The following is a 15,680-nucleotide window of genomic DNA, read 5'->3' as shown; positions in this document are numbered from 1 at the left end:
TTATATCTTGTTATTTCTTATATAACGTTTAATTTGTTAATTTTTATATCAATTTTTTATTATTCTCAACACTTTAGTAATATACATAGTTTACTAAAAATATTCAAATTTTAAAAAAAATATAATTATAGATGATAATTTGATATTTTGGTTGGATATGGTTATTCAATCCTCCCGATGAGTATAGAGATGTGAATCAAATTAAACATCCAATGAGTATAAAGATGAATTTGAATATAACAAATGGAGATATGATCTAAATTCGACCTGTTGACATCTTTAACGTACTCTATATTTAGCCCTCTCTAAGAAAATAATAATAATTACTTTTTTTGGGAATGTTCTTAAATTGATCTTTGGAATGTGAATTTCATAACTGGGGCAAAATACAAATGTTGAGTCCAAATTCTGCAAAACCCAAATTATGTAAAGCCCACCAGTAATAGAAGCTCTTTAAAATGTGAATCTTATTTCACAAGTCCGTAAAAAAGTCAGTTGGTGAGCACGATGGGGTAAGTTGATCCATGGCCCATTATGGATTATCGTGGAAGGTGGTTAGAACTGCGCCGTGGAGCGGAACAAAAGTTGAGATGAAGGATCAGAAAAACACACGACAAAAACATTCAAAAAAGCAGCAGCAAAGTCTCTCAATAGTTTATTTGTATATTTTTCAATTTTTAGCATCCTAGTTTCTTTAGATTTTGGCATATTCCTCCAACTTTCATGTAAAAATGTCGTTCATGTTCATAACAACGTAATTAAATTTGATTTTGTTAATGTATTTTCTCTACAATTTCATTATATTCTTCAATGAATATCTTTCGCTTTGAAGTCATACCAAGAGAATTAGAACTAATGATCGAATCGAGAAACACAACGTTTGATAAAGAAGTCGGATGATTCTATATTTGACACGATCACGTGCTTGACACCCCCACAAATTTTTGTGAGAAACAATAAAAACAAACTATTATCTTTGTGGAGTCTATCTAGATAAATATTTAATATTTGGATTTAAAAAAGAAGTCAGAATATAAAGACCGAAATTTCATTTTATACCATTATTAAAATTTTATCGCCATCACTCAATCAATTCAATTCTACCCGAAAATTAATGCCCAACCAAATATTTTTCACGAGTTTAATTTAATATATATAAAACGTAAAAAAATTAAAAATTCTAACAAAATAAAAATTGTAGATTATGGCGTCATAAACAATCTTATCGAGTAAAATAGATAATTACAAATTCAAAGTACCAGATAATAAGATGACCAAGAATCTCAAAGAAAGATCCACTTAGCAGATTCGAATATGAACGGAAAGATGGAAACTCCAACACTCCAACTCCATCGAGTGCTACATGTAATACGACTATATCCAAAAAATTGTTTGAATCCCACCTGAATTCTGATTATAAAAACGATCCCATCTCCTCCTATATATCGCCTTTCCACTCGTGTTTTGGTTCTGCATATTCGACAGAAATAAGAGGTGATTGAAAAAGTGTTGCTTATTTTTTCTAGATTTGATCTTGTTTAAGGCGTCGATAATATACGGTAAGACTTTAAATTTTCCCGTTTCTTTGTTTGCTTGTGTTGGTTTTTTTTTTTTTTGGTTATGAATCTTAGCCATACTGGCAACTCCAACGAATTCCAGTCGAGGAAAAAGATCTGTTCATGGATGCGATGGAAACGAAGGGATATTGTTTATTTTCGGGAAAATCATATATTTGAATTTTTTTGAAAACAATATATTTAATATTGATTGACTCTCTGATCTTTCTTCAACAATACATTCAAGAATAAGTTAATCTTGATTAAAAAGATGGACAGTGTATGAATCTATATATTCTTAACAAAAGTGATTAAATACAGTAATATAATAATACATAGTGAAGCATTCGCCGATTGTTCTATTACCATATCAAGTTTTAAGCACTTTGAGTTAATGTGTAGCTATGGGGGATGAAGAAACTGAACCGTTCGTCGAACTGAGCCCGACGGGTAGATACGGCCGTTACGCCGAGCTTCTGGGTGCCGGCGCTGTCAAGAAAGTGTACCGCGCTTTCGATCAAGAAGAAGGACTGGAGGTGGCGTGGAACCAGGTTAAGCTAGGGAACTTCAACGATGATGGAGTAACGATCAACCGGTTGCAGTCGGAGGTCTTTTTATTGGATGGTCTGCAAAATAAGTATGTCCTCTCTTTAAGATCAGTTTGGCGCGACGAAAGGAGATTTACGCTGAATTTCATCACCGAGGCGTGCACTTCGGGGAACCTGAGGGAGTATAGGATGAAACACAAGCATGTCTCCTTGAAGGCGATAAAGAAATGGTCGTGGCAGATTTTGAAGGGGTTGGAGTATTTGCACACACATCAGCCCTGCGTGATTCACAGGGATCTTAACTGCAGCAATGTGTTCATCAATGGCAACACTGGCCAGGTTCTTCTAACTAGTCTTCCACCAGTATCGTGTCTGGATTTTTCTTGCTTAATTCAAAAACTGTTTAAAATACATAAATAGGCGAATACGTAGTGCCCGATTTTATACATGTTCTAACTTCCTGAAACAACATTTTCAAGAGTTATGATGACATATATGCGTATGGCCTAAACCATGTAGGTAAAGATCGGTGATTTTGGGCTAGCAGCGATCGTAGAAAGGAACCACGCAGTGCGTTCGGTGATCGGGACACCCGAATTCATGGCACCGGAGATGTACGAGGAGAACTACACAGAACTGGTCGACATATACTCCTTCGGGATGTGCGTGTTGGAAATGGTGACCATTGAGATTCCATACAACGAATGCAGAGGTATCGTCGCGATTTACAGAAATGTGACATCTGGGGTGATGCCTCAATCATTGAACCAGGTTGACGATCCGGAGGTTAGAGCTTTCATAGACCTGTGCCTGGCTCCAGCCGACGCTAGGCCGTCGGCTACTGATCTTCTCAGACACCCTTTCTTTTATGGAATTCACGACGACGACGACGACGAAAATGAAGCTCATGAACTCAGAACATGCTCATCTTGATAGTTGATTAACTTGATGTGCGGTGATGCTCAATATATATATACAATTCACCGCTTATTTTAATTTTATGCAATATTTAGATTTCAAATATGGCAAAAGGATTAATCTGATTTTGTGGACCTCATATCTTTGTTGGGAAAAATAATAAAAGCTAGCCTCATAAAAAAAATAAAGGAATTTATTTACTTCAATTCTATATCTCCATGTTTTATTCGTCGGTAGAAAACATGGGAACAAGAAAGGTACATTACCCATGAGTTTCGCGCATTTTCATCATACTTTGTTAAAGTTACCGATATATATATCGATCGTGTCTCTCAAAAATAATTTTGGTATAAAAAATAATATTTTTTTTATTAATAACACAAATAAAGTATATATATCACAAAATCGATCAATTGAACCGTCTGACATGATTCTTTGTGCTCAAGAATTACGTGCGTGTACAATGGGAATAATAATTTGAATATGATAAATTTGTTATTTTCAAATCAATTGTTTTTTTATATATATTTTCTATCAAAATGAGATAGTAATCTAAAAATTTTAAAATAAAGATAAAAATGAATAAACACTTTTAATAATTCAAAAGACACAAAAAGTTAATTACATATATATATATATATATAAACATACAAAAAGTAACAAAATGTAGTAAAAAAAATTGGTTACTACTAAACGACTACCTCGACACATTTGACAATTATATGTCAACTCAATCTTTCAAATGTGGACATGTCTTGGAAGGTAGTTGCCAACTTATTTTTTTTTTTTTTTTTGCATTATATGACTCATTTCATATACTGGCTAATATAAAGCATTGATTCAGTAAATGAACATGGGAATTGGTTGGTAGCTTCTATTATGGACTGGACCAAAGTGAGTGGACTATTGTTTTTATATATTGTGGTAAAAATAAATAAACAAGAACAAGGCAAAAACTTGTGTGAGACGGTCTCACGGATCATATTTGTGAGACGGATCTCTTATTTGGGTTATCCATGAAAAATTACTATTTTTTATGCTAAGAGTACTACTTTTTATTGTAAATATGGGTAGGGTTGACCCGTCTCACAGATTAAGATCCGTGAGACGGTCTCACATGAGACTCACTCCAAGAACAATTAGCTATTGACAGTTGGAGATTTGAAAAGTACCAATTGGTTCATGATTTAGCTGGCACTTACCTCCTGATGATATATGTATGTATATATATGTATGTATATGTATTACCATGGGTCATGTATCTACCGAGAGATATTTATGTCACTGCAACATCCATACATAAATTATTTATGTAGGAGACATATTATTTTTGAAAAAAAAAATGAAATAGTTGGGAAATTGTGATAAGGGTGAGCTAGAGAGGTCAAATACGAACAACACCTCAAATTCCATTTAAATGTCTAATAAAAACAAAAAGATAAAGATTCCATCCACTTTTCAGTAATATAATATATATGGAATTTTTAAGGTGTAGTTCAGATTTCTCTTGTCAAGCTTGCACTAAAACTGTATTAATGTTCAATGGGATAGCACTGTAGCAAGTAGTGAGATTGCACCATCAATGACATTTAAAAATGTATTTATATATTCCTCATCTCAATTTGTGCTCTCTCGTCCCTTTTTATCTTCTCCGAGTATTTGCGGGTTTTTCTTATATACAAAAATTGTTGTGAGACTGTTTGATATGTCAATTTTGTTATGCATATTTTTATTTGGCTCACTCATTAAAAAGTATTGTTTTTTACTGTAAATATGAAATCGGTGTCACAAAATGAGACAGTTTGACAAAAGACATATTATTTCTTACAGAGAATGGATATGTGACATTTTATGTTCGATGTATTCCAAAAGGAAGCAATATTTATCTTTGGTGGCAATAATTTTAGTGGTCCATATGCAATTGAACAAAGATAGGTATCAAGAGAAAATAAATAAAAACTATTGAACAAGTTATTATCAATCTTATTTAACACAGATAAAAGGTTTGTTTTTTTTTTTAAATATAAAAAAAAACCTTATTTTGATTAATGATTTTGTTTATTATTATTCACAGTCCCATAAAACTATTTTTTTGCATCTTAAATTGTTTCATAGGAGCAAACGTTTGTTATTGTTTTATACACTTTATTTTCTACTGGAATAGCAAATGGTATTGTTACTTCCATTTTCTTATGTATGTGCTTCTCGAAAAACTAGCCCTGTTATTTAATACATTAACACTTGTTTAATTAATTTATTTAACATCAAAATACAAGACTGATAGATTAATTTCTCACACTTAATTTTAAACCAACTAATTCTGATCCAATTGCATTCATGATTTTAAAATATATATCACTTTCAAAAATAAAAACAGAAACTCATGACGTATCATAAATTTAATCAATGTAATTTCTGAAAATAAATTATCTTCAATATTTTTATAGAAAATATAGAAAAACAAAGCAAATATAAATATATATATATAATGTTTATAAGGTAAATTTCCTGTGCTTCTACGGTCATCCACCTAGGACTCAAATTATTCTAACACCACAGCAGAGATTTGCCTAAACTCTCTCAATTTCTCTCTCTGCACCTCTTAAACATTTTATAAATACAAATTTACATCTCTTCTCAACTAAGCTAAGAATTCCATTTCATTCATTTTGTTCACAACTTGTGGTATAACAACAGAGAGAGAATAATGGAATGACCTTTGGGAGACTGAAAAGAAAGTGAGACGATGAACTTAGTCTCTCGTTTTTCATTTTTGCGTATGTGTGTTTCTTTTATTAGATCTTGGTTTCATCTGCTCTTCGACCTTTCAGTGAGGAGTCCTTGAAACTGAGTGCCTACTAACATTGCGGATTGTCGTTTTTCAGATTGTGGGTCTGTTTGATCTGAAAAGATTTTGTTTTCCCAGGTTGAAAGAATCGATTTTTAATCGATGAATGGAGGATCCGATTATTTAAAAAAAGCGATCCAGTTATTCCCACTTTATATTGATTGCTAACTGCTACTGGGTTCCTGCCTGATTTTCTTAAATTGGTATAATTCTTGCTTTTTTGTTAGCTTACTAATCAGATTTCGATCTGTTGGATTCGCCTTTTGATGATTGCTAGTTAGGAAATTTTGTTGCTTTCGTGTTTATGCAGCAATAATCTGTAATCTATGCGATTCAGCTTATGTTCTAATCGTTGAATCAGTCATCTCATTGCTTACTCGATTCAAAGACTTGAGAGTCCTCAATGATTATATCAACGTTTATCTTGCTGTCTTTCATATTTTCTGGTTTGGTTTTGATGGATTATAGATCAAACTTAAGATAATGGGATTTGAAATTACAGAAAAGATGGAGGTGGATCAAGGTAAGCTCTTTATTGGTGGGATCTCTTGGGACACGAATGAGGATCGCCTTAAAGAATATTTTGGAGCGTACGGAGAAGTGGTGGAGGCAGTCATTATGAGGGATCGTTCTACTGGACGTGCTCGTGGCTTTGGTTTTGTAGTGTTCGCCAATCCAATGGTTGCCGAAAGAGTAGTTAAGGAGAAGCACGTGATTGATGGACGGACTGTAAGTACATTAGTTATGTCTTATGGGATCACAATTCTTTCAAAATGCTGCATTTTGTATTGCCCGTGATAGCCATTCTTGATGGTGCTGCTGTCTGAGTAAAATCCACTGATTTCAAATTTACTATATCCTAATAAAGAGGAGAATAATTTAACATCCTTAGCTTTGTAGCTGCTAATTGACATTGTCTGAGTTTAATGATTCTTGCAATGATAAAATGCACCATTATCACGTGTTTCTTTTGTGGCGTAGGTGGAAGCCAAGAAAGCGGTTCCAAGAGATGATCAATACCTGATAACTCGCAACCTTGGCAGCAGCATTCAGGGATCTCCTGGACCTGGACGAACGAAAAAGATTTTTGTAGGAGGATTAGCATCTTCTGTTACTGAGAGCGACTTCAAAAATTACTTCAGTCACTTTGGTAATATAACAGATGTAGTAGTGATGTATGACCACATCACTCAAAGACCAAGAGGTTTCGGATTCATTACATATGATTCAGAGGATGCTGTGGATAGGGTGTTGCACAAAACCTTTCATGAACTTAATGGGAAGATGGTGGAAGTAAAGCGAGCGGTTCCAAAAGAATTGTCTCCTGGACCAAGCAGGAGCCCAGTTATTGGTTACAATTACGGTTTTGGTAGAACCAACAACTCACTCACCAACCATGCCCCGGGATATAATCTTGGCTCGCTTGGAGCATATGGAATCAGGATGGATGGTAGATTCAGTCCATTAGCTAGCGCTCGTGCAGGTTTCTCAAATTTAGGTTCTCCCACGTATGGAATTGGTTTAAACACCGAGCAAAGAATGAATGCTGGCTTTGCGGGGGCCAGTTCCAGTTCAAACAACGACATAGGTTATGGTCGTGCTGTGAATCCCTATTTCACCAATAACCAGAGCAGATATAACACTCCCATTGGTTATAATGCAAACAACAGCCGCAGTGACTCATTTTTGCACTCATTATCAATGAACACATGGGGAAATGCTGGGCTTAATACGTCTACAAATAATGTTAATTCTGTTCCATACTCTGGTTCTGAAACCAGCGATTTTGGAGTCTTTGGAAACAGTAGAGAAAATTGGGGTGCTTCTCCTATTGCTACCTTGTTTGGTGGAAGCTCCTCAGGATACAGAGGTGGGGAAAATAGTAATGCACTTGGAGCAGTAGGACTTGGAAGAAATGGTGGAATGGGAGTGGCGACTACATCTTTGTTTGCTGCAGCAGGTGGAGGTTTTGAGGGATCTTATCAGGACTTTTACCAAAGTGGATCTATGTATGGTGATTCAACTTGGCAAACCGCATCTTCAGAGCTGAATATATCAGATTCTTTTGGATATGGGCTTGGACATTCTGAAGAGGACATTGGTAAAGATTCTGATTACAGGGTTGGTTATAGCATCCCAACTAGCCGATCCAGTAGAGGTAATACTTTCCCATTCATGTACAAAATTCAAAAATATTGTTATTTCAAGAAACCGAAACATGTTAGCTATATTGTAGGTTAAAAGCTGGAGTTGGATGATTGAGATGAATGTCTTCTTGATGCAAATGTTTTTCTAGATGTTAAAACAGCTACTCAACTCGTGTAATGAATCTTTTCTTTTCTTTTCATTATTCATTTTTTTCTTTTTATTAAAAGCATAGTAATATATGGAACTAACTGTTAAATTGGTTAATTTATGGAGTATCATCAAAGCTGAAATCAACATTATAGTAGCTTGCATGAAAAATCTTGGAATTGAAAGCAAACGATACTTTATAATCTAACTTTTTGCCCATTACTACTTTTCAGGAATTGCTGCTTAGGGAGTTTCGGTTTTCTGAAGATAATGTAGGTGAGACATCCTTTATAAAAACACGTGGATCGTGCGGCTTCATACGTATCCCTTGTAGATAAATTATCTGACCCTTATCGTACTTTCGATATATTGCAGATGTGATAGGGGTCTGAAACGGAAGTATACAATATCAATGGAAAAGGTTTGAGGCTTTATTTTTCGGCGTTTTGATTAAGATGCGAATCAGAGTGCGGGATGTATTCTTGAAGAGGATTCCCGCTTATCTTGTCATTGTGATTCTTCAAAAAAAAAAGAAAAAATAGAGTAACCATTGGAAAACTAGAGATAGCTCTTTGGTTTTTTCACCATTTGCTGGAGAAGTTTTTAATTTCCTTTTTCTCTAAGACTTATAATTTTTCTCAGGTTTTATTGTGAGATTATGTTTGCTTTATTAGCTTGAAATATAAAAGAGCGACCTAATTACTAGTTTTCTCTTTGGGATACCTAAAAAGGAAACATTCATTTGGTAGAGTTTTATGTATCTGTGGATCAATGTAAGAGTTGGACTTCGTTTCTTTAGTCTGTCTGTGAACTTGAATTTTATTTAAAATGTTTCTTGAAATTTGTATTCTTTCATGTTCATATAAGATAAACATATGCATAAGAATTAATAAATACACAAAAAAAAAACTAATGTGAAACGATTTCACATAGCTATTTTCTGAGACGAATATTTTATTTGAGTAATCCATGAAAAATTATGTTAAAAATATTATTTTTGTATTATAAATATAGTTAAAAATGATAATACAGACTCTACAAAATGAACATAAGATGAAAAAACAGAAACCGCAAATTAGGAAAAGGAGAGGAAAAGCTGGTGACCTAGAGAACATTCCTATTTGGGAAGAGGAGAACAGTAGACGTGACTTTAGTTAGACCTATGAATTCGAAAGAATAGGCCCATTAGGATCTATAAAGGCCGGCAGCGTCCAGTTGGGCCAGCCTATGAGAGCCCACTCCATGTGTGAGTGCTCATTATTTGTGTTATTTGTAAATCTACGGAATAATTAGCAAAATAATTTAGAGAATTTTTTTAAAAGAAACCTAACTAATTTCAAGAAATGGCCTTTTTTAATTTTTATTTTTTTAAAAAAAAATAGGATAAGAACATTTGTAGTATAAAGTTAATATTCGTGAAAGTAAATTAAAAAATTCATAATAAATGAGAAACCAATTTTGCACTTGCAAATTTTTTTTTCAAAATAAATTTGAAGTATAGAAATTTTATTTTGTCAGAGATGGAGACAGTCAAATTTCTTTTCCCTTTTTCCGTGTTATTAGGATTCTTTATTCTTTCAGTGGAAAACGGGGAGAAATGTTGCTGAACAGCTAAAAAGTTCCAAGAAAGAGCTTCCATTTTCCTACTTTATGAAGCTCAAATAAGATTTGATTTTCCGCTAATCGAGGGTCTCGTTTTTTTTTGTCTGAAAGTTTATTTATTAAAGTAGAGAAAACTAGAATTCAGACTATGTCAGCAAAGTTAGCTCTAAGCAATCTTTTTTTTTAATTATATATAATTAGCAGAGAATCGATTCCAATATATTTAACCAAAATGGAAGTGCATGGGAATTTAAATTCCCAATTGGCTTATATATTATTTAGTAATTATTATATTATGAGGTTACTAATTTTATTATGACCAGATCATTGATTTTTACATTTTCATAATTGTATTCATCCAAGGGATAATATCAAGAACAAGAGATGGCCTCGATTTTTGAACCGTCTCACAAAGATTTTGACCATCTATCCACTTAAAGAACTTACTGATCTTTAGTATTCTCTAAAATCACTCTCTCCACTCCAATAATTTGTGAAAGTTTGTCAAGAAATGACTAAGAGTAGGATTTGAAAGGTCTTCATTTTGTATGAAGTAAATGGGACATGGAAACATTGATCTTCAATGTGTATTTTTTCTTCTAGAATAAGACGTTCGTTCATTTACAAAAAGTTATAAATGAATGATTCTATTAAACCGTACAATTTTTGATAAAATGACGATCAAGCAAGTTCATATTGTTATCAAGAAACAGAATACTCCATAAATGTTGATTTATCCCAAGACAACGTTTTCGGCTTCTCTAATCTTCATAAAGGAATGGCCAAGAAAAGCGTATTGAGACGCATAGAGTTCTTCTACCTTGTAGAATGGGAGATTGAACAAGTAAAAAACCTACTGTTGCTGCTTTAATATCTAGATTCTAGCTCCTTTTCTTTATGGGTTTATAGCTCATACATTTAATGTCTTTTTTTGAAAAATAAAATAAAATTAGCCCTCTTTATTTTATAAGTTTCAACCCACCAATCCAGTATCCATTTTAAAATTTTATTAAGTGAAACCCAACAGGCAGACACATATTTAAGCAAATTTTAATCTCAATCCTTATTTCTTTTGTTTTTATAATATTATGCGATTTTTTTAGCTTTAAAAATTATTCGATATTTTTAGCTTTTTAGCTTTAAAAATGGTTATATCTGAAACATGAAATTTTGGTTGTCTTTTTTAAGTTTTGTGATACTGATTATTGTTTCATTAAAAATGGATATTTAATCAACTTTATTTTTACAAAATGATTAATAAACTAAAATATAAACACGATTTTATTTTTCTTATTGATAAATATGTAACAGAAGGTTGCGGGGGCAATTAAAACATGGTCATTAATGAATTATTATTATTTAATTAGTATTTGTAATAGGAGACATCTTTTTATTTATTATTATCAACAGATGAAATGGTATTGTGATTGAAGGGTTAAACGCAAAGATATCAGAATATTATTATTACAAGTAACTGAGATGGTACAAGGCACATAATAACAACATAAAAGTCGAGAAACATTCCACGTACAATACTAGGCGTGGGCGTTAAACAGTACTTCATGCAAGAACAGGCAATACATTCCTTTCTACTCTCGACTTCTGCAACATCAGTCTCCGTTCTAAATAACCTAAAGTCACTGTATACTCTTGAATCTTTCAGTAAAATGCTTAGAAAAAAGCTCTACTGCCATAGAACACTCGAGATCCGGAGTTCTTTGATGCCGGTGTTCTCTGATCTGAACTCGAGTTTTCAGAGCTAGTAGGCCCGCTTTCAAAGTCAACTGGAAGCTTCATTTTGGCTAATGACTCGGTGAATTGATGCATGCTCTTCATATACATATCCACAATCTCCTGCTGATCCACCTTGTTCTCTGGTTCAATATTCACGGTAACAACAGGCTTTAAAAGTGCATCATCAGACACCTCAATTGTTGCGTTACTCTCAGACCTTAAATTGTTAGCACTTTTTTCCTTTGAATCATCCTTAGGAGGAAGAGATGCATTTGAAGATCCATTTGCTGAAACGCTGCTCGAAGGATAACGAATCTTTGGATTAGGCCTTGAACTTGCTGTGGCCACGGACAAACTATTCCCATGCTCATTCTTGATCTCAACCTCCGACCTTACATGATTTTCACTGTCAGAACTGACCAGGTTATCTGAATTTTGAGAGTCCAATGTCGTACAGGGCATTGCAAAATACTCTTCAACCATCTTATTATTTTCGTTTGTGATTTTGGGATCAGGAAACTCAATCTTCTCTAGGTCACAAGGAATAGACTCTACATACTCAGTGTCATGCACACAGGAATCATTCACCACAGACTTAGGTTGTGCAGAAAGCGGAATAACTTCCGGTGGAGCTCCATCAAACGAGATAGATAACTGCACAAACCCTGCAGGTGAGTGGAATAGATCAGTCGAGGAAAGAGAAAACTCCTTTTTGAGCTTTCCATCGTGCAGGAGAATATCAGAGACCGGAACCAAAGCGAACCCCAGCAACTGATCTTCAAGATAATTCCTCACCCTGCTTAGCATCCAGATCTCACATTTGACAGACGAATCAACTTTCCGAACATTCAGACGAAGATTCTCGTTGAATACTGGATTTCTCCCACCACCATTAATGATTTTGGTGGAAACCGTATCTTCAGGATCATTAGTCAGACATAATTTAGCATAAACATCTTGCTTTTGGTAGATGCATATGTTGTGGATGTCCCTAGCTTCATGTATGTAGACCTCCAAAACACCAACAACTTCGTCTAAATTATACATTGAGGCTTTCTTTCCTTGAAAATTGATTTCTCTCGTCAGGAACCTGGAGTTTACTAAAGCAACATTAGCATTTTGTTTCTCAGGCTCGACAAAAACTTGAGAACCCTTGAACGGTGACACCACTGACTGAGGAGAATCCATGAGTATGATTCAAAATAAACCTGTAAATCAATTGAATTTGGACACTCTATCATTGAAATACACAATAAAATATATCAACCATCTGGTATGCACAAACTAATCCAGTATTACTATGAATCAGAAGATACGTATTTTAAGTGCAATCCCCACCATTCACCTGTTCTCTCCAAGAAAAACACTCGCTGATTCTTTAGAAAAGAAAACCAAGCAAAAATTAAACAAAACCACAAAAGATTACGTTTCCGAGATAGCTTAAGGCAGCAGACAAGTCAAACAGGAACACCAAATTTCATAATCCAGCCCCAAAATCAACTGTAAGGCACGGATCTAAAGGCGAGAAGACTGCATCAAACTAAATGAAACACATCTGACAAAGGAAAAGCCAAGGGAGAAAGAAAACCAATGGGAAAAGTAGGGAATTCACAAAGCATGTAAACTGTCTGATATATTTATAATCAGGAACAGCAAATTGCAAGAAACATTTAATAACAGAAATCTTGGGAGGGAAATAGGAAAACAAATTACAATTCACTATATTTAACCAACCAAAAATCTGAAACCTTGGTCCAAATTAAGGAGTAGTCAAGCGAAATTCATGAAGTAAAACCAAAGGTAAAGAGAAATAACGAAAGACGTCTTTTCCCCAATATCTTCGATACCCATGTTCCGCTGAAAAGCCAAACACCAGAATCTCAAAAATAGAAAAAGCTCACCAACAGTTGAGGATCAAGATTTCACCACACTCCCATTACAAAAGTACCAACTTTTCCTCATATCAACATAACAGTAACAAAGACAGAACATCTCACGCAAGTGTAAAAGGATACCAAGACATCAACTTCAAAAGAACCCAGGTAAAACAAATCGAGAAAGAGCAAAAGGCAAGCTCAATCAAAGCAAAAGAATAATTTTAAACAAGTAAACAAAGAATTCCAAAGTAAAGTCGACTTTACGCGGAACTTGATGCTGAAATCCAAACGATTGCAGGATATTCGGGGTAGCAAGGTGCTCGAGACTTAGTCCAGTACACTGGAACGTGATCTTGGGGGAAGATTATGAAGTTGGGGCCATCGTGCGGTGACATATAAAATGGGATTATTGTGATACTTTTTCTGGGATAATAATTATTATTACCATCTGCCTTTTTGTCAGCTTTACTGTGAATTTCATCAGTGTCACGCGATAAAGAAAGGCGATCCAATCAGAATCCGTTTGAGTGCGATGCACATTTACAAATGGGTTCGGGACAATCGGAGCGTAGGGAGTACGTGCTGCTCGATGTGGTTTTGGAACTCGAAAGTGCTCTGTGTCGGCATTTTCAACAATCATTCCCGCATTCGGGGTTGCGTTCACACCAGATAATAGATTTTGTGCTAATTAAAGCAAACCCCATTTCGTATTATTTTTATTGAATCGACATGACAAATTTATGGGTTATAATATAATTTGAAAAAACTTTCAAATTTTTTTATGATATTAATCAATCCACAATTTTATTTATATATATTTTTTAAAACCATATAAAAAAACGTTAACATGATATCGGATATTATTGACATATCAAATATCATGTCAATACTCCGACATAGAATAGATTAATTAATACAGAAATATATAAAAGAGAGGGAATTAAAAAAAACTGTAAATTTACTTAAATATAAGAAATAAAATATGGAGGTTTATTGTTCAAGATTTTGAAATATGAATTTATTTAAAAATTTATGTAAGATGTATAAGTTTTAAACGTATTGATATTTGATAGGTAAAAATATTATTTAAATATGATAAAAATTTGAATGAGACAGTCTCATTGGTCGTATTTTGTGAGACGGATCTTTTATTTGGGTCATCCATGAAAAATTATTACTTTTTTATGCTAAAAGTATTACCTTTTATTGTGAATATCGGTAGGATTGATTCGTCTCACAGATAAAGATTCGTGAGACTGTCTCACAAGATACATACTCTTTAAATATTGTAGGTGTACATTGATTTTCATGACATAATTTTCCATATAATATTCATTTTCTGATACGATACAAAATATCACGAGCAGGGACAGAGTCACTCCAAAAGCTAGGGTGGGCTCCAGCCCAGTCTATTTTTTTGGGTCTACTTAGGAATATGGATTGAGTTTTCTTTTTTCAAATTTTAGTCTTGTATTTTTTATTTTTAGCCCAATATTTAGCCAATTTTCTGAGTGTTTTCTTTCACAGCCGTCTCCCTAAAATGGAAACAAGAAGATGAGAGTTATTAGTCTCATGCTAGTTGGAAATTTCACGTGAAGAAATTTTTAAATATTTGATTTATATTATTTAATGTTGTTTATCGATTCATTCAGCCCAGAATGAAAATATTTTGTGGCTACGTCCCTGATCACAAGAGATGAATAGATCTTTTAATTTGTTTTGAAATTTAAATGAGCCATGTTGCATAATCTAGAGAAACAATAATTCCACGACAAAAACTTGTGTGAGACTGTCTTACGGGTCGAATTTGTGAGACAAATCTCGTATTTAGGTTATCCATGTAAAAGTATAATTTTTTATGCTAAGAGTATTACATTTTATTGTGAATATAGATAGGGTTGACCCTTCTCACAGATTAGTATCCGTGAGACGGTCTTACATAAGACTCACTCTAATTCCATATAGAAGAGTGAGAGCATATAAATAAATTAATAAAAAGGTAATAAGTTGATTTAGATTTGAAGTTAGATTTTATTTTATTTAATTTAAAGAAGCTACACGTTGGGGGGCGGTGTCAAACAATGTGCATTAAATAACTTTCTATAAATTCAAAGCATTTAATAGTTTTGGTGACCAGCAAATGTTAAGACCAAAGTTATAGTCTTCAATGTTTGATATTTATGGTTTCAACACAAAGTGGTCATATGATATCCAGAAATGTGCCTAACATTTTGGAGGTTTCTAGACTTTTTTGGAGTCAGTCTTGTTAAATCTCATTTTTCTATGACAAAAACTTATATGA

General features: G+C 33.7%; 3 protein-coding genes across 10 annotated transcripts; 2 read left to right on the top strand and 1 right to left on the bottom strand.

The window, feature by feature from the left end:
- Positions 1–1,281: 1,281 nt before the first annotated feature.
- Positions 1,282–3,187, top strand: LOC140812188 (probable serine/threonine-protein kinase WNK11). 2 transcript variants are annotated; one of them, XM_073170405.1, is made up of 3 exons: positions 1,282–1,494; positions 1,959–2,443; positions 2,624–3,187. In XM_073170405.1, exons 2-3 carry the CDS (start codon positions 1,961–1,963, stop codon positions 3,035–3,037), a joined length of 897 nt encoding a protein of 298 aa, XP_073026506.1. In that variant the 5' UTR covers positions 1,282–1,494; positions 1,959–1,960; the 3' UTR covers positions 3,038–3,187. The 2 variants fall into 2 exon arrangements, with proteins under 2 accessions (XP_073026506.1, XP_073026504.1); XM_073170403.1 differs by having other exon boundaries at positions 1,284–1,559.
- A 2,360-nt stretch (positions 3,188–5,547) lies between these two features.
- Positions 5,548–9,008, top strand: LOC140811970 (heterogeneous nuclear ribonucleoprotein 1-like). Of its 4 annotated transcripts, XR_012113579.1 has the most exons (7): positions 5,548–5,760; positions 5,949–6,073; positions 6,373–6,599; positions 6,852–8,028; positions 8,107–8,191; positions 8,399–8,441; positions 8,541–9,008. XR_012113579.1 is itself a non-coding variant. In XM_073170108.1 (6 exons), exons 3-5 carry the CDS (start codon positions 6,378–6,380, stop codon positions 8,410–8,412), a joined length of 1,413 nt encoding a protein of 470 aa, XP_073026209.1. In that variant the 5' UTR covers positions 5,548–5,760; positions 5,949–6,073; positions 6,373–6,377; the 3' UTR covers positions 8,413–8,441; positions 8,541–9,008. The 4 variants fall into 4 exon arrangements, 3 of the variants coding, with proteins under 3 accessions (XP_073026209.1, XP_073026211.1, XP_073026212.1); XM_073170108.1 differs by lacking the exon at positions 8,107–8,191; XM_073170110.1 differs by lacking the exon at positions 8,107–8,191 and having other exon boundaries at positions 5,548–5,799.
- Positions 9,009–11,202: 2,194 nt separating this feature from the next.
- Positions 11,203–13,919, bottom strand: LOC140811607 (uncharacterized). Of its 4 annotated transcripts, none has more exons than XM_073169599.1 (2): positions 13,643–13,919; positions 11,203–12,709 (listed from the first exon to the last, which is right to left on the bottom strand). In XM_073169599.1, exon 2 carries the CDS (start codon positions 12,687–12,689, stop codon positions 11,439–11,441), a length of 1,251 nt encoding a protein of 416 aa, XP_073025700.1. In that variant the 5' UTR covers positions 12,690–12,709; positions 13,643–13,919; the 3' UTR covers positions 11,203–11,438. The 4 variants fall into 4 exon arrangements, with proteins under 4 accessions (XP_073025700.1, XP_073025699.1, XP_073025701.1 ...); XM_073169598.1 differs by having other exon boundaries at positions 13,650–13,913; XM_073169600.1 differs by lacking the exon at positions 13,643–13,919 and adding an exon at positions 13,236–13,635.
- Positions 13,920–15,680: the final 1,761 nt, after the last annotated feature.

This window comes from Primulina eburnea, chromosome 14 (assembly GCF_022965805.1).
Source record: "Primulina eburnea isolate SZY01 chromosome 14, ASM2296580v1, whole genome shotgun sequence".
In the NCBI taxonomy this organism is placed as follows: domain Eukaryota; kingdom Viridiplantae; phylum Streptophyta; class Magnoliopsida; order Lamiales; family Gesneriaceae; genus Primulina; species Primulina eburnea.
This window is presented reverse-complemented; position numbering and strand designations above follow the sequence as displayed.

Bases quoted from the DNA above. Each gene is read 5' to 3' on its own strand.
- LOC140811607 (XM_073169599.1), bottom strand. From the start codon at position 12,689: ATGGATTCTCCTCAGTCAGTGGTGTCACCGTTCAAGGGTTCTCAAGTT.
- LOC140811970 (XM_073170111.1), top strand. From the start codon at position 6,378: ATGGAGGTGGATCAAGGTAAGCTCTTTATTGGTGGGATCTCTTGGGAC. The intron at 6,600-6,851 runs GTAAGTACATTA...TTTGTGGCGTAG, and splicing joins ACGTGATTGATGGACGGACT to GTGGAAGCCAAGAAAGCGGT.
- LOC140812188 (XM_073170405.1), top strand. From the start codon at position 1,961: ATGGGGGATGAAGAAACTGAACCGTTCGTCGAACTGAGCCCGACGGGT. The intron at 2,444-2,623 runs GTTCTTCTAACT...TAAACCATGTAG, and splicing joins TCAATGGCAACACTGGCCAG to GTAAAGATCGGTGATTTTGG.